The following is a 24,747-nucleotide window of genomic DNA, read 5'->3' on the forward strand; positions in this document are numbered from 1 at the left end:
TGACAGTGTGGATTGGAGCGCCTCCTGCACTCCTGTCGCTGAGACCGTCATCCTTCCGGCTACACCGAGGTCCCTCACGCCTTGGTCAGTGAATGTTATTCCTCCACCATGGACTTCCAGGCCTCTGCCTGCGCCTTGTTCCTCCATCCCTTCGGCTCTGTCGGGCTCCTCCTTTCCTCCAGCTCCTCCTCAGTTTTCAATCCCACTGACTCTGCTTTGGCTTTGCATCCTCTGGCTCCTCCCTCCATTGTCTCCTCCATGGGGTATCCCTCTGCCAATCCCTGCAAGGTCGTGTCTTCCTCAGGCCCCTCTTTTGCTTAGTTTTAATTAGTTTCATTATCATGTCCTGTTTAGTTGATCACATGCTGTCTCTATTTTACCTGAGTTCTAGTTCATTGTTGTTGGTTTCTATAGTTACTAATCAGTTCTCACCTGTTACTTTTTTTCATTAATGAACATTCTCTGTGTATATATACCCTTAGTTCCCTCAGTTCATTGTTCGGTGTCATCAATGTTTGATGTGTAGATTTCCTGTGTTGAATAAAGTCACTTTGTATCAGTTATTTTGCATCACACATCTTTGTTGGATTTACCACATGTAACTGTGACAAAAGGAACATGTAACACACATAATATTGATTTAAATACAAGTGTAATTTCCATTGTGATAATTCACATATAGTTGCAACGTAGTAGTGTTTAGTTTCTGAATAAATCAGTGTTTCTGAATTAATTGGTTGAGTGAACAATTCAATGACTCACTTATAAAGACATAGGCTTTGTTCGAAATTATATACTTTCTTGAGACTTACTTTGAGACTTACTTTGCAACCACTAAAAACTTTCCTATATTGTATGAATGTGTGTAGTAATGTAATTTGGACATACTACATACATGTTGTCATTATCATGTGACCTACCAGCGTCAGTTACGCCACTTCACTGCCAATTCACAAATCCTCTTTGAACCACAGATTCATCCAACATAATTTTATACTCTTACAGAGAAACATGAATTATTTACTCCAGCATATTATATTGACAAAAGTAAAAAGTTCTTGGTTTTTTTCTTTCCTGCATTTCCAAATACTGAAGTGTTTCAGTGAGAGTCATTCATTTATTTTTGTTAAGCTAAATGTGACGTCCAAATACATCTTGAGAAAATGTGAAATGCTCTTCAGTGTTGACATTCACAGACTTCAGCTCGGATGTAATGCCTGTCAAAATACACCAATCTATCATCAGACATGGAGAATATGACACTGTTCATCTACTGCAACCCTCCATATTTGTCTGTAGAAAAGATTATTTTGTGATGAGATGGAAAGTCTGTTGTTCATTTTGCAAGTGCACCTCACAAATCCTCACCCAAACCATTACCTCAATTTAAATTTAAACCTTGTGGATTGAAATGTTTAACCTGGAGACCTTTGCAAGTGTTTTCACAGAATAGCAAGAATGATAGCAGGAGGACCGCTTCAGTTATGATTAATTTACAAAGAACATTTTATATTAGTACTGACACAGTTTGTGGGATTGGAGGCATATGAAGTCAGAAAATGCTTTCAGTTTGCATGTGAAAGTGGTTAGTGATTAGTGGTATTGTACATATAATCTCTTAATAAACACTGTTGTATAGCTCTCTATAGTTAACCCCACTAATATAGATTTGAGCAGATTAATAAAAATAAAACATGCTCCAGATTATGATACGACATGTTAATGTTGTATTTTATTTACCGGTGTTTTACACTACTTCTGAATGTAGGCTAATAATAAAATGTATCAGTGATATATCAGTTTCAGTGATGTTATACTTTATGAGGATTGTTTTGCAGCTTTAGAGTTGTAAAAAGCCTCAGCTCAGGGATATTATTTGTTCCTTGATTTAATTTCAAAAGAATGAAGGTGTAAACTGCAGTTCTTTCATCCCTGAAATATGAAACTAGAAGCTTGTTTCTGCAACAGAATAAAATAAAAAAGTAATTGTGTTTACCTTTTTTTCCTTGCAATTCCGAGTTAATATCTCACCATTCTGTGAAAAAAATTCTGGTCTTGACAGTTCTTTAAACGCTATTTTTTAATGTATTTTCTTTATAGATTGTATGAATTGTATTTTTACTTCCAGAACCACATTGTTGCTGTATATTGCTCAGCTAGGCTAAATATCCCAAAATATATGACTGGATAATAAGGACTAGACGGTAAAACCTCTGAACACCACAGCAAAAGGAAATACTAAAAAAAGTACTTTTCAAAATATAAAATAAATTTGTAGGAGTATGTAGGTTACCGTTTTTGTTTGTTTGCTTGCTTCAGAAATGTAATGAAGTAAAAATAAATTGCACTTGAGTAAAGTATAAATCCCTTAAAATAATATTAAAGTACAGTAATCAGGTAAAATTACTCAAGTACTTCACATTGGGTTTAACTGTACTGCACGTGGCTCGTTATTCTGAGTTGATGATTAATATACAGTATATTTGAAAATATACTGAATCATCTACACAAGCCATTGGTGCTTGAGCCAAGCATCGGACTGATTATACATGTATCTAGTATTTTGTTTATGTTTGCTTGTACTCTTTGTTGAATTGTTACTATTATTAACATAATTTAAATTATGATTTTAAACAACATTGTGTAATGATCGCTGTGAGTGTTGCTCTACTGCCCTCTTGTGTAATAAGACTAAACTAAACATTATGTAAATATATTAAGGGACTCACAAATAGCACATTTTAATTCCTTTCTTATGTGAATGTCTTTATATACATGTATATGAATTTCTTCTAAAAACAAAGGCTGGGCTTTACTGTACTTACATTTATGTATATGAAATTTAGCAAAAAATACAATTAAATTTATAATATAGTATTCTTTCATTTTATTTAGGGGATATTAGTAAAACCAAATATAATGATTTCTAGACACAAAGAAAAATTGGGGTCAATGTTATCAATTATTAATCTAGTCAAATCTTTCCTAAATTTCCTTATATGAGCGCAATGCCAAAAAAAAACGAAACAAGTTTCGGCCAATGTATTGCAAATGCATGGTTTCAGCCAATGTATTGCAAAAAGAACAGTTTAAATAAAAATCCTTTTTAAATGTAGCAAGAAATGTGCTTACTGTATCTGTAGTATCTGGTAGTATCTGTGTAAGATTTTGAAAGTTATTTCTTAAACTTTATTTACAAATAAAAATTTTTTTTTGGTAAAGTCCAGGGGCCTATACCATGAAGCCGCTTTAGCTGGCTAGCCAGATATGTTTAAGCTTAGTTTGTGCCAATCCTGGGTTTAAGGTACCATTAGAGTGGTTTGGCTTTTAGCTGTGTTCATCTCCATAGTAACTTACGCTCCACAGCTAACCTGCTCCAGGGCAGGTTATGTTCTGGATAAGAGATCTCAAACTGAAATTGGACCAATCAGCTGTGAGCACACCTCTGATGCAAAAAAGCCACTCCCCCTTTTTCTACTCCAAATTTAAGGTCACTACATAGCAAATGGTTTATAAAGACTAAAGCGTCTGGCTTTTAACAATGCTTATTTATAATGATAATAATTTCTAATGATTTAGATATCATTTATGTAATTATATCCTTAATCAATTAGCCTAGACATATTATTTTAGTTAATCAATCATTAATAGGCACTTAGTTAAAATTAATATAAATAGCCTATATAAAGGTCATACAAATAAGCTAAAATCAATAATAAAGCTATAAAAATTACTACATGTGAGCTTAAATGTTCAATTCTCTCTATATATCAACTAAACTAACTTCATAACTTTTACTTGCATTGAAGTAGCAAGATTTTTTCTTTAAGTTGTTCTCTTTTATAGACAGCTCTTTTCTTCTTGCTGTGTAAATTTGTTTACATTTTTAATATTTTTCAAACATGCAATATTCTGCAGAAGAGAGAAATGAATCTCAGTTACACTGATCCACAGTGTGTGATTGGCTGTTCACTACTGATGTCACAGCTAAACTCCTAACAGAGAAAGCTGATGATCAGCATCATGGGACCAACAAAGCCTGAATAGATTGGTTTGGTTTCGTCAACTCTAAACTTGTCCTGTAACCCTGAGTTTGTTAAACTACCATCATGGTACAGGCCCCTGATGGCCTTCTGTAACATAATGTCCACTGGAGGCAAGTTGAAGTGAACCCAAGTGCAGTTTATTTATAAATCCAAAGTCAGCGACACATGAAAATATACAAACAAACGATGACCTGACCCGACTTGACTAAACAAAGAACTCACCAACAGTGGTTTATACGAAACAATACTCAAAAAGGAACAAGGCAAACATGATGACTTAAATACACAAAGACTAATGACTAAACAAGACACACCTGTGAACAATCAAGACAATGAACCAATGAACCAATGACAGGACTGAACTAAGAACCCACATGACTAAATCATGACCAATGAGCATGCTTGTTTGACTTGATACAGCACTGCGCAGACCAATCGGAGGCTGACTTGAAGCAGTGCATGCCGGTTCGAAATTTTGTCCGACTTGAGGCAGCGCCGACACCACGTGACAGTGACGTATATCAACAAAGTGCCGCGAGAGCGATTCGAGAGCAGCCGGCTAATACAGCCGGTGCAGTTTCTCGAGAGCGGCTGCACAAGGCTACACCATAGACAGTAAAAGAAATGGACACAGCGACCCCATAGGCTTAGAAGCACTCACTTCCTGATGGCTGAGAGTACTGCGCAGCCTCAGACAGAGCTTGACGACGTAGATGTGACGTGAGCAACCTGTCTGACAGTGGCAAGTCTTCTAGTAGTTGTGCAACGTAAAATCTGAATCACCGAATCTTGTAGAGACCGAGAGAGTGAGCAGGAGAAACTTTTGATGAATGAAGCAGGATTTGCGACATCTCTATTGGCGTTTATGCCTCCACGTCCCCATGATTGCCTCATAGACAGTAAAAGATTGCCTACGAGCTTCTCCTCGGGTCTATACGGTACAGCGTGACAGAGTCGCGTGGTTATAACGCAATCGTTAGTCTACTTTTTACAAAACCGGCTTCTACGGGGCGATAGTGTAAGATACAAGGTAATGGAGCATTTTATACATTGTCGTGTTTGTTTAGAAATAAACAATGGACAAATGGAGTCTTTAAACGCCTCAGATGTAAAGATATTCGCTGTCAAAGTGAGGCCAAAATGAATGGGAGTCAATGGGATGCTAACAGCAGGTGATGGCTTGGTTAGCAATGGCTGCCCCTATGGAAGGTACGCATTCCGGGGGCTGGATTACCCCCTTGGGCTGCACGGACTCTGATGACGACACAGCTGTTCCACGACTGGCCAGAGTCACTGTATGACAGCGATCATGTGTGTTTTGTGTTCATTCTAAAAACTTCAGTTCCACTAATGAGCACAAATCAGTTTTTTATAACAGTAAAACCTCCTTTCATGTAGTCGCAATGTTATATTGTCATGTTTATAAAAATAAAACAGATAAAAAAACGTAGACCTCACTTCATTGATAGTGTAGGCTTATATGTTGAACTTTATTCTTGTACAAACACACGCTGTATTAAGCAGTGCATAAAGTATTACATGACAATAATGTCACTGAAACATCCGTGTATTGCCAAATATTGCATTTATTTCACTTCAGCTGTGATAAAGTATGCAAACACAGCGCAAGCGTCACTACGGGAAGCAGAAAGTGTCCGACTTCACGTCTCCGTTTGCAGCTCCTCCCCGGCTGCACGCGGCTACCCTCGCCGATCGGTTCCATCCAGCCGCAGCCGATGTCGAACACATAACACATGAAGACATAACACATAACACATGAAGAATCACATGACAATGATCACATGACAAACAGGAACACATGACTGATAGGAAAACAAGATAAGAACATGAAACACGTGTAGCGTCTGTAGGAATTGTGGACACAGACACATAGTTTAATGAATCTTCCAAATGATTCGATCAAATGAACATCCCCTTCACAAAGCCCAATTCAGCTCCAGACCCCAGGAAATCGACCATCGATCACAAGAGAGATGGAGGCTCCATTCTGCCCGGAGCTACTAGTTGTTGATAATAATTAACTGACTTCCTATGGACTCTTGTTCAAAACTTAGTTAAAGAGGACAGAGGACTCGTTGAGACAAAGAAACAACCAGATCTCTGTCTTTTCAATGACCGGTAAATGAACTCCACGTGACACAGCTAAAACTCCAAGCAAACTCACAGAAACTGTTACATATGGAGTGCATCAAATCACTGATTATTGGACTTTCATTCAAATAGCCTTCGACATAGCTTGTTAGTGTGTTACAACTGATACATGTGACTATTATGCATGTATATTACTCCCAATTCATGCAATTATGTATCTATTGAATGAGTGGATGAAAAGGCATCGTGTTTGATATTTTTGTGTTCGTATGGGTATAATCCAACAGATGAGCTGAATGAAATCTTTATAGAATTGATCATGTCCTTATAGTAAGAAATTAGGTCTAAATTTACTCTCTGCTTAAGAGCAGGAAACTGAATTACTATAGATAACCCAATTTTATTGGAGGGGTGGAGACACAGTTACCCCTGAAGCCTAATTGGCCAGAACCCATCCAGGGGATGGGCAAATATTTGAGTTTAATCTCAGAACACAAACGAAGAATCCAGTTCGGTTCCAGTTCACGTCACAGCTAGTGCGCGGCCTGTTCAGAGCTAGCAGTTCCAGCCGGTTCAAGGCCTGTTCGTTTAGAGATGAGTTAAGTCCTAGCAGTTTGACCAGAGTTGAGTTCTGAACGTAAAGCTCCCAGGAGACGATCAGACGATCGTGGCAGACCAAGATCAGAGAAAATGGGTTAAACAACGATTTCATTCAGGCCATCTGCTTTTCTCTCACTTTCCTTTCTTTTACTTAAAGTTTATTTTCTTTCCGTTAAGTCTCGGGTTCTGTTAAGTTCCGCCGCAAAAGTTTCTCAACAACGAGTTGCTAACAGCGCGCTTCAACTTCAAACAACGCCCACAAGACTTTCATCCAACCGCCAACACGCCACGTGATTGGCTTCCCAAGACGTCGATCCAAGACACGACCAGACCTTCAGCGATTCAAAGATCCGGGAAAACCCCTGTCCAGCCAAGGGAACCCCCTTTGTCAGAGACACACGAGACACAAACGCAAGTAATGCCTCTAGATTTCGAGCTGAACTGGTGCATTAGATCAAATGTAATAACCCTGCCTAAGAAACGATAGGAGGTTAAATTACTGATCAATGGTTTCTTCAGATCATGTGTCATAAATGCATATATTGCTTAGGATTTCATAATTTCTCTCTCTTAGAACTTATTCTTTTCCTCACCTTCTTCCTTTCTGCAACCTGTGAATGTGCGAGTGCGTGTGTTTATGTTAGATATTAGTTTGATGTGTTAGAGTAACCAATAAAGTTCCGTTTTTATTCAAAGATAACTGTTCTTGTGTTATGTGCTTATCAATTTAATGTCTTGAACTGCCGATCTAAGTTACCTGGCTGTTAAATAGTGTTTCACTATAGTTCGGATATTAATATCCGCTGCAGAGTTGATATTTACGGCCCGTTCAAATGAACGCTGGAAGAGTCATTTGCTCGGCTGTAAAATAGACTCTCAAAATTCCCTTTGAATTCATTCATTCATTCATTTGAGTTAAATATACATGTTTCCCTTTAACAGAGTCCCCTTTAAGTTCTTACATATCGGCGGGCGAATAAGTTAAGGTGTAAACATTAATTCTGAATTATTTATAAATTATAGTGTAATTCGAGTCTCTTTCATTTTAATTCAATTCCCCATTGAGTTATTATTTTATCTGACTCATAGAAATTAATCGACACACTAGACATTACGCCTTCCATAATAAACCTTCCACCAGTATATTCCAATAAACAATACAGTTTGGTATGGTGACTCTTTTGGAAATATTTGGTCACCTTGGTGTCACTGGAATTTATGGACATCTACAAATTTTATTTGTAAATGTACCAAATGTAGTTACACAGATCTACTTAATTATTTTACTTGCATTTGCTCAGATCATATGGTGTATGTAATTGATTTCACAGCTTTCAAATTTACTAAATTTTTTTAGTGTAAAAATGTTTCACCAAAAAAATTGAGTGTAACAGAGGGAGTGATTTCCTCTGGACGTCAGTGCCTCTTTGACAGCAGTGTATGTTTCTGTAACATGTTTCAAAAGACACTGCTGTAAAAACCACATTATATATTTGAAAATATATAGTTCAATTCTAAGAATGTTTTGCTAATGTTCCCATTAAGTAATAAAAACATTATTTCTGAATGTTCTCTGAATAAATTATTTATTTTATATAAAAAAAAAATTCTTGGTTATGTAAACGTTAAGGGAACATTCCATTGTATCATTCTTCAAGCATTATGGGAACGTTCCTTTTGAATGTTCTCTGAACGTTCTGAAACAAATAGCAATATTTAAAAACGTTACTAAAAGTAACACTTGTGCCAACTTTTTGAGAACATTATTAGAGACCAGATAAAATTGAACGAATGTTCTATTAAAGTTACAGGAAGAACGTTTGTTCATAACTTTGAGAGAACCTTGACACAACATTCCCTGTTAGCTGTGTAATCATCCACATGTCGTTTGTGGTTTTTATTTTAAAACTTTTTTTTAGTTAATTATTAGCTTTTCATGACTGCAGTTCCTTCACCAGCCACCAGGGGTTTGAGAAACAAACCAACACCAGCTTCATCATCTTCAGTGCATAAAAAAGTCTCAAAAAGATCAACAGATAAATTAATTTGATTTAGATTTTATTCATCCTGATTCAATCACAGTCAGGTCAGTATAATGGACAGATCAGATCCTTAAGCCGTTCGAGCCTCAATCACACATGAATGTGTCTGAAATCACATCATATGAGTGTGAAGTAATGCCACACAACCTCTTCATCCCTGATCAACTGTGTGTGTGTGTGTGTGTGTGTGTGTGTGTGTGTGTGTGTGTGTGTGTGTGTGTGTGTGTGTGTGTGTGTGTGTGTGTGTGTGTGTGTGTGTGTGTGTGTGTGTGTGTGTGTGTGTGTGTGTGTGTGCGTTATTCGTGACTGATTTGTGTTGTGCTTGTTTGATGATGTGTTTGCTGAGACTCATGTGTAGCCTGAGGATGTTGAGAAACAAACCCCCTTGTCTGTCTGCTCCGTCACCGATCTTTGTTATCAGTCACGAGCACATCCACGAAGAGATGAACAAACACACTGTGATGTTTCCATCCAACTCTGTGCTGTTGTTCTGTTCCTGTGGATAATGAGGGAGGAATGCATTGCAGGTCCGCACAGGTTCAACCCGGAGCATGTCCAAACACACACACACACACACACACACACACACACACACACACACACACACACACACACACACACACACACACACACACACACACACACACACACACACACACACACACACACACACACACACACGATAGAGAGCAAACACTGCACAACACAACCCACTGAACGAATCTGTAGCAGACAAACTCATCTGAAAGTTAAACCCATGAGCCTTCCACTTCCACTTTCATCACCATATATTTATAATAGCAGTTGAACTACACTGGAAAAAGTTTGGGATGTTCAGATACATTCTTCATATCATTTGAGTCATTTGTAGTTTGTTTCAGCGTCACCATCAGCCCAACACTCTTACACTAGCTGTTTCTATCCACATATTTTTAATATGAATTTTAGGATATCACATACAAGTTAGGCGTGAAATCATAAGTGTGCATGAAAAACATATGCGCTCAATTTAGATGGATAATTATTTATCCAATAAGAAGACATGCTCTTAAACTGTGATGGAAACACATTTACTGAATCCCTCAAACCCTTATGTGACTTGTGATTGGATAACTGGCCTAACCAGCGGATCAATGGCATCTCAAATGTTGGTTAGGTGGCTCTGAAATGCCTGAAAGTCTGGCATCAGAATGATTTGGTTTAATTCCCTCCAGGAGCATCTCACACGATTGCGTTCCCAAACATCAGCATCCCAACGCAAGAGAACACGACAGCCTTTATTGTGTTTCGCCTGATGCTCTGAGACGAGGCTCATTTATGATGGAGGGAAAAGATTGCAGAAACATACATTTTATTACTAATATTTAGCGCCAGTTTCATAGGAAGTGATGATTTTGTTCTCTTGAACACGGGATGGAAACTGCGCTTTATTCACAATAATGTTTTATGCCATAATCCAATATTTCACACAAGTTTAATTCACAACTTCGGATGGAGACACAGCTACTGACTCAAAGATGGGGGCGGGGCTATCTTTTTTACTGACCAATGGCAGACAGGGGTGTGTCCATTATTTTAGCTCTGGTGACACTAGTGGAAATGACGCACTTCAGCTTTAAGGTAAGAATAAACTGAATAATGAATTGTTCACAGAAATTTTATTTTATTAAAATATTTTATTGAGTATTGATGAAGCATAAAGTATGAAGATAAAGTCTTTTGAAACCCCTTGAGAAGTTTTGGTATTACAACACATACAGTAATGCAAGTACATACAGAAACTGATTGGCACATCACTGGCAGACAGAGGTTTGATCATATGACTGCTATTCCCGTGGATTCACACGTGGTCCGTTCCCGGCCGTCCTGCTGCGCGTGAAGGAGGCGGGTATGATTTCCCAGCAGCTTTGCTCGGACAGTTACAGCAAAGCATGCTGCCACCGATGACGGCCAGCGCCGACGCTCCCCAGCCCACGTACAGAGCCTTGCCAAACTCATACCTGTGTGCACACGAGTAACAACATCAGCACCTGACCACTGAACCACAGCACAGGTCACATGACGATTTAGAGCTGTACGCGTCACATGACTTCACCATGGTTCAGGCTTGTTCAAGACTCAATAGGTGTGTTCGACATCGGCTGCGGCTGGATGCAACAGCTTGGCGAGAGTAGCCGCGTACAGGCGGGGAGGAGCTGAAAACGTAGACGAGAAGTCGGACACTTTCTGCTTCCCGCAGTAACGCTCGCGCTGTGTTTGCATACTTTATCGCAGCTGAAGTGAAATAAATGCAATATTTTTCAAATACACAGATGTTTCAGATACATTTTTATTCAATATTTTAATGCACTGCTTAATACAGCGTCTGTTTGTACAAGAATAAAGTTCAACATATAAGCCTACACTATCAATGAAGTGGGGTCTACGTTTTTTATCAGTTTTATTTTGATAAACATGACAATATAACATCGCGACTACATGAAAGGAGGTTTTATCGTTATAAAAAACTGATTTGTGAGCATTAGTGGAACTGAAGGTTTTAGAATCAACACGAAACACACGTGATCACTGTCAAGTGGTGAATCTGGCCAATCGTGGAACAGCTGTGTCGTCATCAGAGCTCGTGCAGTCGTTCTGTAGAAGATGCGCAAAATGCACCAGCCAGCTGCTCTCAAATCGCTCTCCCGGCACTTTGTTGACATACGTCACTGTCACGTGGCGTCGGCGCTGCCTCAAGTCGGACAAAATTTCTAACCGGCATGCAGTGCTTCAAGTTAGCCGCAGATCGGTCTGCGCATCGCTGTATGAAGTCGAACAAGCCTAATAACAATATGCACTATAATGGATGGATTTATCAGTGTATTATTGAGCTATTCGAAAATAAAATATTAGATGTAAAGAGACACACTGAAATATTAATTCAAAATGTAAGGTTCAAACCAAACCATAAATATAATGTGAGAAAAACCCATATGTGGCGAACAGCGAGGCCGAGGGACCGTGAGGGCGGGACGAGGCGGCGCTCATCAGGGAGGATGAGCGCCAGCTGCGCGCCGCAGCGATCTCGGCCCTCGCGGAGGAGTGAGGGACTATAAAGGTGGAGCGACGACAGTGAGGGACGAGAGAGGACCAGGCCTGGATTTTGTGTTATGTTTTATTGTAGTTGTGTTGTAGGCGGCAGTCGACCGCGAGGGGCTGTCCATTATTATTTTGTGTTTATTTATTAAAAGTTCTTTTGATTGTCCGCCGGTTCCCGCCTCCTTCTTCCCGTACAAACAACGTTTACTACACCATACATTTGGTTGTAATAAATTAAGCTCACCTCGAATTTGTTGGAGTGAACGGATCGAAGAACTTCCGTCTTATGTTTTCTCCATACCAGCTTGTGGCAATAAGAGCAGAAACCCTTGTAGAAATAAGAAGTGATTTGACATGAAAATGCTGCCGTGTTCCAGTTTTAATACTTTCATATTGTTGACCTCGTTCTGTAATGAATATCAGTGAATAGCAACATATCTGCAATGATGAAGAGGACGCCTCCAGCCACGGCCACCTTGTTCTTCAGCTCTTTGTTGTCAGATAGGCAGGTTGTGCACTTCATGCCGACGGTGCCGACCAACAGGCCGAGGAAACACAGGAAGGCGCCGATGATCATGAGAGCGCGAGCGCCCTGAACTTCCCCTGAGAGAGAACCGTGAGATGCATCACATCACATTGCATCGCATCCCATCCCATCATATACCCGCATCCCATCCAATCGCATCGCTCGCATTCCATCCAATCGCAACCCATCCCATTGCATTGCATCGCATCCCATTCAATCACATCCCATTGCATCGCATTGCAATCCATCGCATCCCATCACATCCCATCGCAACCCATCCCATCCAGTCGCATGACATCCCATTCCATTACATCGCATCCCGTCCCATCACATTCCATCCCATTCCATCCCATCGCATCACATCCCATCCCATCCCATTGTATCCCATTACATCACTTCCCATTCCATTGCATTGCATCCCTTTGCATCACTTTGCATCCCATCCCTTCGCATCACATCCCATCCCATTGCATCCCATCTCATCGCATTACATCCCATCACATCCCATCATCAATGAGATCACTGTGTTCACGCGATAAACAGACTGTCTATTCAATGCTCATCACTGCAGCCTTTCATGTGATGGAAAACGATCTAAAAATAATGCCATAATCAACACTTTCACGATTCGTTAATCTCGACAGTTGTAAATAAACACAGTAAAAGTATTTGAGAGGGGTTCCACATGTAATACGCATTTCAAATGCAAAGATGTCAGCCAATCACAACAGTGGGTGTTTACACTGAAGTCTCACAGCAGACACGCCCCTTCAAACAGAGCATTCAAGCCAGAGGGCTAAAATCAGGATAGAAAAAATGCCTTTTATTTCTAAATTATGACATTTTATGATGTAAAAATCATACTAACAATATAAGTACACCTCAGGAAACATTATAAAATAATTCCTATATACACTACCAGTGGACTAGCCTACACAAAAATTCAGATACACAGAATTAGGAATATATCTGTTATCTATCAATATTCTAATCAATATTGATAGAATATAAAAATATTCTATCAATATTTTTATATTTTAATAAAACTGTATGTAAAACTGTAAAAAAAAAAAAAAAAAAAAAGTATATTTAATAGGCTACTCAATCAAAAGATTAAAGACACAAGCCAGTAATACTTTTAATACTTTATACTTTCAAGGATATCTCGATCAAAAGATTGAGTACAAGTATAGGACAAACTTTTCTGTCAGTATAAGTCAAGTAGTGCAATAAGTATATTTCTGAGAAGTAGCCTATATAAAAGTAGACTGAAAGTATACTTGATAGTTTAAAATAAGTTTACGAATAGAACACTTGAATACACTTTTCCACAAGGGCATTACAAATGTCTAGTTTTTAAATGGTTTAAAAAAGTTTTTCTTGGTAATGTGAATGTTAAGGGAACATTCCATTTTATCATTCAAACATATAGGAACGTTAATTTGAATGCTCTCTCAATGTTCTGAAGCATGTAACATTTAAAAAATGTGGCAAACATCCAACTAAAATGTTTTAGACAAATGTTTTTGTTCTAACGTTTTGAGAACATATTGCATATTAAAGACCAGATGACTTTGAACGAGCGTTCTATTGACGTTCCTGGAAGAACGTTTGTTCATAACCTTGACAGAACGTTCTGTGAATAGGGTCGGAAACTTTTTTGTTTTTGTTTTGTCTTAACACATTGTTACACTAGCTCAGATTGAGATCAAAGTCTTAAACTCGTCCATTCCGAGGTTTTTCAGTGATCGTACTACACATCTGCTGAAGAATTCGCGGTATTTTTCTGACTTGTCTGGACATGCGCAGGGATAAGCGGTCACACACACACACACACACACACACACAGATCAGGTCAGTAAACGCGCTCCTACCTGTTAGCTGCAGTAAGGAGTCAAATACTTTACACTGGAGCTGTCCGGTGCTCTGGGACACGCAGGACTGCCAGAGCCCCTCGTACATGGCCTGGGATGTGATGATGTTGTCTCCGGCGTATGAGGACATCTTCCACTCGACCATGGCTGTAGATGCGATGAGACCCAAGAGAGCCAGAAAAGCCAAAACATAGCCGAGGAGCTGCAGACCCGCGTTGGCCATTTGTGCGCTTGAACACTGAGTTAAAGACCGCTGGAGTGAGTGAGATGAGCTGAGGACCTTTCGCGGTGCTGCTGACACATGAATGAAACTCCTCGGGCATCATCATTATCATCCTTATCATCCTCACGAGCTCCGAAGCCCCACCTGTAGATCCGCACGCGCCTCCTACCGCTCGCGGCTGCCAGGCCAGCTTCACACTTCACAAAAACTCTACTGACACTGTGTGTTCAGTAGCTTCAAATAATAACAATAAAAAACAACAAAACGTAGTCTATATTAATTAATAATTATAAGCAAAAATAAAATAAAATGAAATAGTATATCCCAGCTACACTGAAATAAATGTAACCTAAAATGATAATATCTAAATTAACTGGTTTCATTCAAGTCAAAAATATGATTTAATATTGCTGAAACAACCTTAATACGTTAATTTATACCAACAAAATACATTTAAATAGGTCATTTTATGGGTTTGGCTAAAGTTATGAACAAACAAAACAAAAACAGAGTTAAAGGGGTGATGAATTGAGAAATCAACTTTCCTTTGAGCCTTTGGTATATAAAAGTTCATTGTGATATAAGAATATCCCGTAAGTTTCAGAGCTGAAAACATCCTTGTTAGTCAAAGAAAAGCTTTTATTGACACCAGGCCCTGAAAACAAGAGATCTCACAATATGTCGACCACTGACGTAATAGGATGCAGAAGCACCACCTCAAGCAAGATTGAGGTCGAGACTGGATTTGCAGACATATTGAGATTAAAACACAATGCTGTGCCTTCTATATTGGATCCGACAGGAACGGTGCAACACACTTATGTGAGTAAAACATGTTTTTTATATGTGTTAGTATTGCATTGTTATAGATCGTTTGATATCTATTGATTACATATCTTAGCACGCTGTCATAGGCTGGAGAAGGTGTTATTGGTTCAATCTTGATCAGACTCCCGGGGCTATGTGTTTTTCAGACGGGCTATCACCAGCCTGCCGACGGGCTGTAGTGAAATAACATTCCTTTCTTGTGCGCGCACGCATGTGTGTGTGTGCGGTTTGCGGTTATATTCACTGATGAGGCAAGTAATACAGAAATAACATACCAATCAATCGCGGGTGGATGAGAGTTGAATCATTGTGTTTGTTTGATAAAGATATTTTTTGAGCCCTGTGATCGTTTTCCCACACGCTTTCAAAACAATTCCTCAAGTGTACTGACAGGGGAGCTGAAGCTAATTAAATATGCAAATCTTATCCAGTCCTAGCTGTGGGCGTTTATTTCCAAGTCTTCAGTGCGGCACGCCCATCAAAACCGACCGTTTTTCAGAGAGCCTCAAAACCAAGGCAGAAAATAGCCTATTACTTATTCATTATGATGTTTTTGAATGTAAAAACCACACAAACGTCATAAGTTGACCTCAGACAACAGTATACAATTTTTTTAAAAAGCCAGTTCATGACACCTTTAAGTTAAATTGATTAACTTAATGTGCTCCACTGATGTTTAATTAGGTTTAATTATATGAACGTGCTCCTCCTGAAATTTGTTAATAAAACATCACTTAACATCCTGATCCTATGTGTAATATTGCGTTGTGTGTATTTGCAGTGCGTTTTTGTATTTGGGTGCGTTGTGAACCTTTGCAGTGCGTTTCTGTATTTGGGTGCGTTGTGAACTTTTGCAGCGCATGTGTAACCCCTCCTGTTTGAACCGTCCACTCCAAGCGGGACTCGAACCCCGGTCCACCGGCATGAGAGTCAGGCACTCTAACCATAGACCTTAAAAAAATATGGACGACGTGACTTCATTGACTTCCGCTGACTTGAGTTGAAGCTTTCGGAGGCCCGCACACGGCGCTGACATCTTGCACAGATTTAGGACCGAGTAGTGATCTCGGGACCGGAGTTGCGCAGTAGAGAGCAGGAAGTAGAGGCGCGCTTATCAAAAGCCCGCTCACACTCTCACAGATGCAGAACAATTCATTATGTTGGTGTGAAATAAACAGTTATGGAAATGTAGAAATTAAAGCTTAAGCTCTAATCTCCTCCCAAAAATCCAGAAAAAAAGTATGTTGGTGCCTCAGTGACAACTTCACTCAGAGAAGCCGTCAATCTCAGCTGTCAATCATGATGTCCCCCCCCCCCGTTTTTATAGCATCAAATAACTAACAAAAACTAAACTTATTTAAAAAACGAACACTTGAAATGAAATCATTGTGATTAAAAGCTGTTAAAATGACACAAACCATCTTTAGGGAACAATTATTTGAAGTGTAATTTAATTTCCTCGCGTAATTTATTTTCCTTGCGTAAGTCTCGTGTCCATTAGAATCCACGGAGGGGCGGGGTTTATGAGCTATACTGGGACTGGCCACCGGGGGGCGATCGAGGCGCGGAGGCTTCAGTTTGGCTGGGCTAGAACAGGGCTAGAAGTAAGAACCAAATACGTCAGGCGCTGCGGGCGGGGACAACAAGACGAACACAAACTTGAGATCCGCTATTGTTGAAATAGCAGCTAATGGGGCTAACAGCTGCTGCTCGTTTGTAATCTCCATCTATACAAATTACGGCGAACTGCACGAATGTGTTGGATTCGCTGTGTTTTCGTTGTGTTTTGATGCCGATGTAGGATCGTAAAACCATGTGAATCAATAGTAATGCAACGTTTGCATTGTTGATGGAAGGCTTGTTCGCAGCGGTGCTGTGCAGACCGATCACCGTATGATAACGAGTCCAGCGAGAGCATATGACTCCTTATGCTTTTGATTCACTCATGTGTTTTTTTTATATATCATACGTGGATCGGTCTGCGCAGCGCCGATGCATCTCGAACAAGCCTGGTGTGTTTGTGTTTCTCGCTGCCCAGGGTTGCCAGGTTTTCACAACAAAACCCGCCCAATTGCTACTCAAAACAAGCCCAATCGCGTTTCAGGGGGCTTCCCCGGTAAAAATCACATTTGTGGGTAAAATATGTGTTTTTTTGGCATGGTTGCCTACTAAAATTTGCATTCCCGGGGCTAAATATCACATAATTGGGGTCGCTTCAATCCGTGGACATGAAAAACAGCCCGTGGCAACAGTGATGAAGTAGCCCAATTCTACGGGAAAACCGCGGACTTGGCAACACTGCCGCTGCCTCGCTAGCATTGCTGAGAAAGATGAGACGTATACAGTGACGTAAGACATGGCTCTGTTGTGGCTCTCAGCATGTGGAAAAGCAAACAGTTCTTAGAAGGCTCCTCAGTCGAACCAACTATGAACTGATACTAGCTCTGGCTCTGAATTAGCACTGCCTTGGTGGAAAAGGGGTATGAGAGGAGTGCTGCAGTTTGGCTCTAACAAGGAGGCTAAAGGTTGCAACCTCTAGCGTCAGTCGCTACAGCATCTCTTGAGATCAGAGAAGTGAGGTTTACTCGGACAGCAACTACAAGCTGGCCTCCATTACACGTGTTGTCAATTTTCTTTATTTGCTGGTGTTTTTTTCTATTTGCATGTGTTTTCTTCAGTTGTAGCGTGTTGAACTCTCTCGGCCACCGTACATTGTAGAGGGGCCTGTCAATTTCTTATTAAACTTTCACAAACAGAAGTGGGGCCTGTGAAAATGTGATATGATTGAATCTGTAAATTATGTTGATTTATCTTCTCTTCTATGGTGAACAGTGAATTCATCTGAATTCAGATCTGTGAACACTGTTTACCAGAGAAAAGCAAATAAATCAAAACATACAGCTCTGGTGTTGCTCAACTCTCTGTATTGGTCAATCCATAAGTCAAGCTTGCTCTGCACAAAAACGTCCAATGAAGCCCTCCTTCTATCCTGTAGTTTTACCAGCACATCATCACTGGATTTGTGAGAATCCATTTTTAACGTTGAACTAAATGAATAGTAATCTGACCAGCATACATGCCTGAACTCACTGTGTTATAGCAGTTTGAGGGGCTGAAACTAATCAAATATGGCTGATGTCACAGGTGGCCCTGACCAATCACAGTCAGTTTCCTCAGACAGAGAGTTCATCTGAAAACCACGGACGACCATGCTCATTTCTCCTGGAGCTGGATGTGTGCAAGAGCGGTAGGTGACTATACCGTATATCTCCAAAGAAAGAGCAAGTGATTAGTCATTTTCAGTAAATGTTAATTTGTTGATATTTTTATTTGTAGTCCCGTGAACCATTTTATGAGTGAATTTAATTTACTTTGGTAACACTTTATTTTGCAGTGTCCTTGTTACATATATTACATGTACTTACTATAGTAATAACAGTAAATCATGCAAAATTACATGCAACTAACCCCCAACCAAACCCTATTCCTACCCTAACCTTATATTAATATAGTTAATTAATATTACTCAGTACTTAAATATATAATTACACTGTAACAATGGCACCTTAAAAAGTGTAACCAATACTTTTCATAGGAATAAATAAGCAGATAAGTGAGATCTTAACAACAAGACTGAATTCATTAACAGTTAGGTATCATGAACAATGAACAACATTATTTTACAGCAATTCATAAATATACTGTTGTTAATTCAATGATTACATACTTTACAATAAGCTACCATTAGTTAACTTTAGTTATTACATGAACTAATATCAACTAACAATGAGCAATACATCTGTTACAGTATTTATTAATCTTTGTTAATGTTAGTTAATAAAAATACCACTGCTCATTGGTAGTTCATATTAGCTCAGGTCCATTAAAAAAATATTATCAGATACAACTTTTGAGTTTAATAATGTATTAGTAAATGTTGAAATGAAATATAACATTAACTAATATTAATAAATGCCATAGAAGTGTTTTTCATTGTCAGTTCATGTTAAATGTTGTAGTTAACTAATGTTAACAAATCAAACTTTATTGTTTAGCGTTTTTGTGCTAATAATTACAAAATAATGGGTCTGATTTCCGAGGGAACGAATGTTTGCCAAATGTACTGTAAAGTGTTAGCAAAACCTTTAATTTTCTCTCAATCAACATAAACTAATGTACGTTAGATGACGTCAAGCATGTTTTCTTCTGAATCTTCATGTAAATGCTGACAATGTCTTTGAATATCATGTATTTACAAAACTATTAAAACTGCATGAGAGAAAATTACTATTATTTTTGGATGTGAACGCACACCAAACTGCACAAGAGATGCAGTGACTGAAACAGAACTGTGGCTTTTCTTTTCCCAGAAGTCATGAGCAAATACTGGGCTGTGCTTCTGCTCGTCCTGATTCAGCTTCACTGCAGTGAGAGCTGTCCTGAACTGTGCCAGTGCTTCTCGGCTGCCAAGGTCGTCTGCTCAGACGACGCCATGAGAGCTCTACCTGTGAACATCTCAGCACAGGTTAGAGAGCTAATTGTAGTGGCGTCGGGCGTCACGCATCTGGACGGCCGTTCCTTCAGAGAGAACCCTAGGCTCACCAAACTGGTCGTCCTGAATGGCCTCGTGAAAACCGTCTCACATGATGCCTTTGACCGGCTGCTTGAGCTGCAGGAGCTGGAAATAAGTGGAAACTCTTACTGGTTGACATTTGAAGTGCAGACATTTGGCTCACTGGCCAACCTTACGAAACTGCTGCTAAACAACAACAAGATCATCACTCTGGATGTTGGCATTTTTGACTCTTTGCAGAAACTGGAGATGCTGCAGTTGAGGGGAAACAACTTGTTTTCTCTGCCCGGTCATCTCTTCCATCGTCTCCACAAACTGCAGGAGCTGGACCTGTCCTTCAACCAGATCAGCTCGGTCTCTGCAGATGTTTTCCAGAACAACTCTCTCCTGAGAGCGCTCTCGCTGCAGTCCAACATGATCCCGGAGCTTCCGGCGGGGATCTTCGCCCACCTGGATCACCTGGAGGAGCTGAACCTCCGCAGCAATCACATAAGCAACCTGAGCGCCGACGTGTTTCCGTCCAGCCTGCGGAAGCTGATCCTCAAGAAGAACATGCTGGCGCAGCTTCATCGCACTGTCTTTCACAAACTGCATCACGTTACCTATCTGGACTTGTCTCAGAATCAGCTCTCCGAGGTCCCTACGGATCTCTTTCAGAACCTCATCTCGCTGAAAAAGCTGGATCTGTCCGAGAACCGGATTACGACGCTGCCTGGCACCGTCTTCAAAGGACTGTTCAGTGTAAAAGCCATCCATCTGCAGAAGAACAACCTGAGCTCTCTGGAAGAGGATCTGCTGAAGGATCAGCATGACATGGAGCAGCTGTACCTGTCCTTGAACAGCCTACGGAGCATCCCACATGGCTTCTTCGATGAGCTGGACTTCCAGTGCATCGTTCATCTCCACGGGAACCCCTGGCGCTGTGACTGCGGGATACAGTACCTCTCTGACTGGATAAGAAACAACCACAGGAACGTGGAGGACGTGGCGCGGCTTTTCTGTCAAGCTCCAGAGTTTATTCGAGGGCACAGCCTGGTGTCCGTGGACAAGGAGCGGCTCACCTGTGTGAAAAACTCCAGCTCTGAGTTTCAAAGCTCCTCCGACAAAAACATTACAGAGATCCCAGTTGATGGCAATGATGGCGTTCACTGCTCTCTCCAAGATATTAAAGGCACAACAACCATTCAGTGCAAACTCACTAAATGCACCAGTGTGAAGTTTCAGGCTCTTTTTGAATTTGTGGATGGAAGTGAATCGGAAAGAGTCGTGAGCAAAGAGTGGCCAGCGCCTGCCGGATGCTCCAATGGAACAACTTAGTGCTCTCATTTAACAGCACATACTGCACAGAACCAACCATCATACACTCTCAGAAAAGAAATGAGCAAAAAATTTACCTTTAGGGGTACAAGAGCTTGTCCCTGTAAAGCCTGACATATGAAATTATAGTTCACATTTAAAAAACAAAGTTTTTAAAAAACCTTTAGACAAGATTTTTTTTTTTTAAATACAAATTTGAATATGTTTTTTAGGTTTTATATCATATTTGGTAAATCTAGCTTTTATGGCTCAAATATTCTGATATAGTGGGAATATGGAGGGAAAACTCAATTTTAACTCTATTTTACTTAGAGGCAAAAATATGCAATTTGGTGCAGATGCTGATATTTATATAGAATTCTGATGCTTGTAATGTAAGTCAATGACATTTTTATAACAGTAAAGCATATACATAAAATTCATATAAAGATCGGTAATCACTTTATCTGCCAATAATGTCTTAGTAAGATGATATTTAAATGCATAGTTTTTTTAACAAAGCTCTGTAGTTTTAAAACATTTAATGCAATGCGATACAATGATGATTGAGATATGAACAAATAAACCTTCCTCCATTTTTTATAAAATGATTTATGGATAATCAAGTAAACCTCAGTTGCTTCAGTCCAGTAAGTGTTCTTCTTGAAATATTACTAACAATATGGAAGTTGTTCTTATGTTTACTTGATAAAAATCACTAAAGATTTCACAGCAAAAGATGAGCCGAACCACAAGCTGAAGGGGGAGGCGTTTGTATTATTATTCCAAAAGGAATACTTTTACTTGCAAAAAAAAAAAGCCTAAACTATCAATCAGATGACAGGATGACAGAAGGCATGTAGTAGATTTTGTCAGCAAAGTTTTGATCATGTTGGAAATTTAGAAATTTGCATATCAAATATGATACAGTGATATGGTCAAAGTTCTTCTATGAACTTTTATGGTAAATAACGTATGTATATTTGCCCCAGTGACAAACAGTCGTTTTTTGCAAATCTTTTCCGACAGTGTCCCAGAATGCTTTGATGTAGAGCTGAATCTCCACTGGCGTATGTTAATGACTAACCCAAGCGTAAGCCAGACTCATGACAGTGGAGATGAATCAATGAGGTACGTGATAAGAGAGGTGGATGAACTGGTCCTGTGCGGGTCAAAGATCAATCATGAGACACATCCACAACACAGTGTTTCAACAAGTCAAACCATTCACACAAAATATCCAATACCAATATAATCCAATATCAAATATCATGTTACTGTTTTTTAAAGCCATTCATTATAATGTGCAACTGGAGCTTTTGGGCTCTACTAGAATAGATTCACTTTCAATGTGGAACTTTGGCATTGCATTTTGGTGTTGGTGCCATGGGGAACAGCATCATCGTGACCGGTGTCGTGTGTAATTACACAGCAATATTCATTGGCAGACGCCAGTCCATGATCTCACATTGGAGCACCTGTGAGTATAAAAGGCCGTCTGAGTTACATGTTATCAACTCTTTTGTCTTCAGGAGCTGTTTGTTTGTAGAGCATGGAAAAGAAGATAAAACTATGGCTAGCAGAATTTTTTTTAGAAAGTACATGTCTCTGATACCTGAGGACACCCACGATTTTTGCATTGTCTGCTTTAGAGCAGCATGTTCAGCCCTCAAGGGTTCTGGATGCGCTCACTAGGGCTGGGTATCGATTCAGATGTTCCGATTCGATTCGATTTCAATTTGCAAGCTCTCAAATCGATTTGATTTAGATTCTCGATTCGATATTCGTTTTTCGATTCTCGATTCAATTTAGATTCAACTCAATAATTGTAGATTTAATTCAAATAGCCTACTATATTTATAAAAAAGAACAGTGAACATGAGTTTACAAGTGGGTAATTAAAAAGAAATTAAGAGCCACAAACCTGTATATTAAACTCTTTTTATTTTAGGTACACTTGGGTAGGCCTTTATTTAGCCGACCGTCATTCAGACTCTGTCCGTTTTAATGGAGGCTTTTTCCTCCAGGGGCGTCTGTGCTGTGATTCATGCCCTGGATGATGCATTATATTTCGTCACTATCTCTGTTATTTGTGTGCCTTCCTTAGATGCGATTGCCATTCGATTTTATCTTAACGACAAGCATATATGCGATACCGGGCAGGATCGACTGGGAACCCCCAGGGGGAAAAAATCAATTCTTGGCCCCAGCCCTAGAGCTCACTGTGACAAGCTCACAGTCAAGAATCTATGCTCATGCTTGGCCCTCTTTTGAGGAAGGAGGTGCAAGCATCTGCCACCCGTAGTTTGGGTCCTGCTACTGCTGAGGCAATGTGGCGGTTCTGATATTAGGACTCGCAGGTCAAGCTGGCAGAGGAATTTGAGAAAGAGATTTCGCTTTCTCTGTCCTCTCCTACTGGCTCTGATGATCTTCTTCCTTCTTGATGCTCTTATTTCACCCTCTGGACTCTTCGGCACCTCCGTCGTGGGGAAGATCAGAGAGTTGACAGTACAGTTGGTGACGTACGCGAGATACATTCCACGCCAGTCCAATTCGCCTCCAATTCGCCGTGTGGGATAGTCGGTTCGGCCCCATTCTGCAGCGGATAATGATTATCAGTGAATCCAAGTTGTCTCCGGTGAAAGTTTGTAAAACGATCCGGTGTTTAGTCACTGCAGAGGCAGAGGCGGCGATGCGCCGCTGTGAATACATTGTAGGGGAAACACTGAGTTATGATCGTGTTAGGGGAGGAGCCCGGCTCGGTGGCTCCGGTGCATAATCGAGCCACCGTTTTAGCCCCGCCCAGGAAATCCTGATCACAGCAATGGTGAAAAACTCTTTAATGGTCTAACTTCTGAATTCAGTACTACATAGTTCACAGTCTTTGTAATGTGTTTCAGCAATACGTTTCTAACATTTAGAATGTGTTTAGAAACAAATCTCAGAATTGCCTTTAAGCACTTACATCCGGATCAACTGGACTGATGATGTAAAGTGGCACTTGTCATGACCAAATAAAGCAACCACCATCTGATGTGGTAAATGTTTAAGAAGGATAGTCGTGATGAGATGATGCAACCTCCTCTTGTTCCAGTTACCTTATTAACAACTGAATCTGGTTTTGGCAGCCATGATTTTCAGATAATGATTGTCCAGCATACCTATGGGGTATCTGGCAAACTGTATCTAGATGAGTGGTCACGGTGGAATGATGCGACTCCTATTATTTACCGCTTGCGCCAATTATTAATTGGAGTTTTAAGTAGGGCTAATTCCTTCCTTCTAGACAGGTACCTCCTTAGGGTTCCTGCAAGGTAAACAGAATTATAGTGAGTAATCCACAATCATCCCTTCTATTTAAAGGGGTGATGAATTGAGAAATCAACTTTCCCTTGAGCTTTTGATATATAAGAGGTCATGGTAATATAAGAATATCCTGTAAGTTTCAGAGCTGAAAACTTTCTTGTTAGTCAAAGAAGAGCTTTTATAGACACCAGACCCAGAAAACGATCTTGTGCTTCATCCTTACGTCATCGCGCGACGAAACCC

General features: G+C 39.9%; 2 protein-coding genes across 2 annotated transcripts; one reads left to right on the forward strand and one right to left on the reverse strand.

Annotated features, from left to right (window-relative positions):
• Positions 1–10,468: 10,468 nt before the first annotated feature.
• On the reverse strand, positions 10,469–14,581 carry cldn1 (claudin 1). The gene is made up of 4 exons (XM_079819207.1): positions 14,279–14,581; positions 12,313–12,481; positions 12,123–12,206; positions 10,469–10,800 (listed from the first exon to the last, which is right to left on the reverse strand). Exons 1-4 carry the CDS (start codon positions 14,499–14,501, stop codon positions 10,641–10,643), a joined length of 636 nt encoding a protein of 211 aa, XP_079675333.1. The 5' UTR covers positions 14,502–14,581; the 3' UTR covers positions 10,469–10,640.
• A 3,929-nt stretch (positions 14,582–18,510) lies between these two features.
• Positions 18,511–22,006, forward strand: LOC307127909 (uncharacterized protein). The gene is made up of 2 exons (XM_079819410.1): positions 18,511–18,576; positions 19,700–22,006. Exon 2 carries the CDS (start codon positions 19,705–19,707, stop codon positions 21,217–21,219), a length of 1,515 nt encoding a protein of 504 aa, XP_079675536.1. The 5' UTR covers positions 18,511–18,576; positions 19,700–19,704; the 3' UTR covers positions 21,220–22,006.
• Positions 22,007–24,747: the final 2,741 nt, after the last annotated feature.

This window comes from Gobio gobio, assembly GCF_949357685.1.
Source record: "Gobio gobio genome assembly, chromosome: 6".
NCBI classification, from domain to species: domain Eukaryota; kingdom Metazoa; phylum Chordata; class Actinopteri; order Cypriniformes; family Gobionidae; genus Gobio; species Gobio gobio.

Excerpts from the sequence above, each read along its gene's own strand:
- LOC307127909 (XM_079819410.1), top strand. The coding sequence starts at position 19,705 with ATGAGCAAATACTGGGCTGTGCTTCTGCTCGTCCTGATTCAGCTTCAC.
- cldn1 (XM_079819207.1), bottom strand. The coding sequence starts at position 14,501 with ATGGCCAACGCGGGTCTGCAGCTCCTCGGCTATGTTTTGGCTTTTCTG. Across the intron at positions 12,482-14,278 it reads CTCCTTACTGCAGCTAACAG|GGGAAGTTCAGGGCGCTCGC; the intron begins GTAGGAGCGCGT and ends GTTCTCTCTCAG. Across the intron at positions 10,801-12,122 it reads TTCACTCCAACAAATTCGAG|GTATGAGTTTGGCAAGGCTC; the intron begins GTGAGCTTAATT and ends GTGTGCACACAG.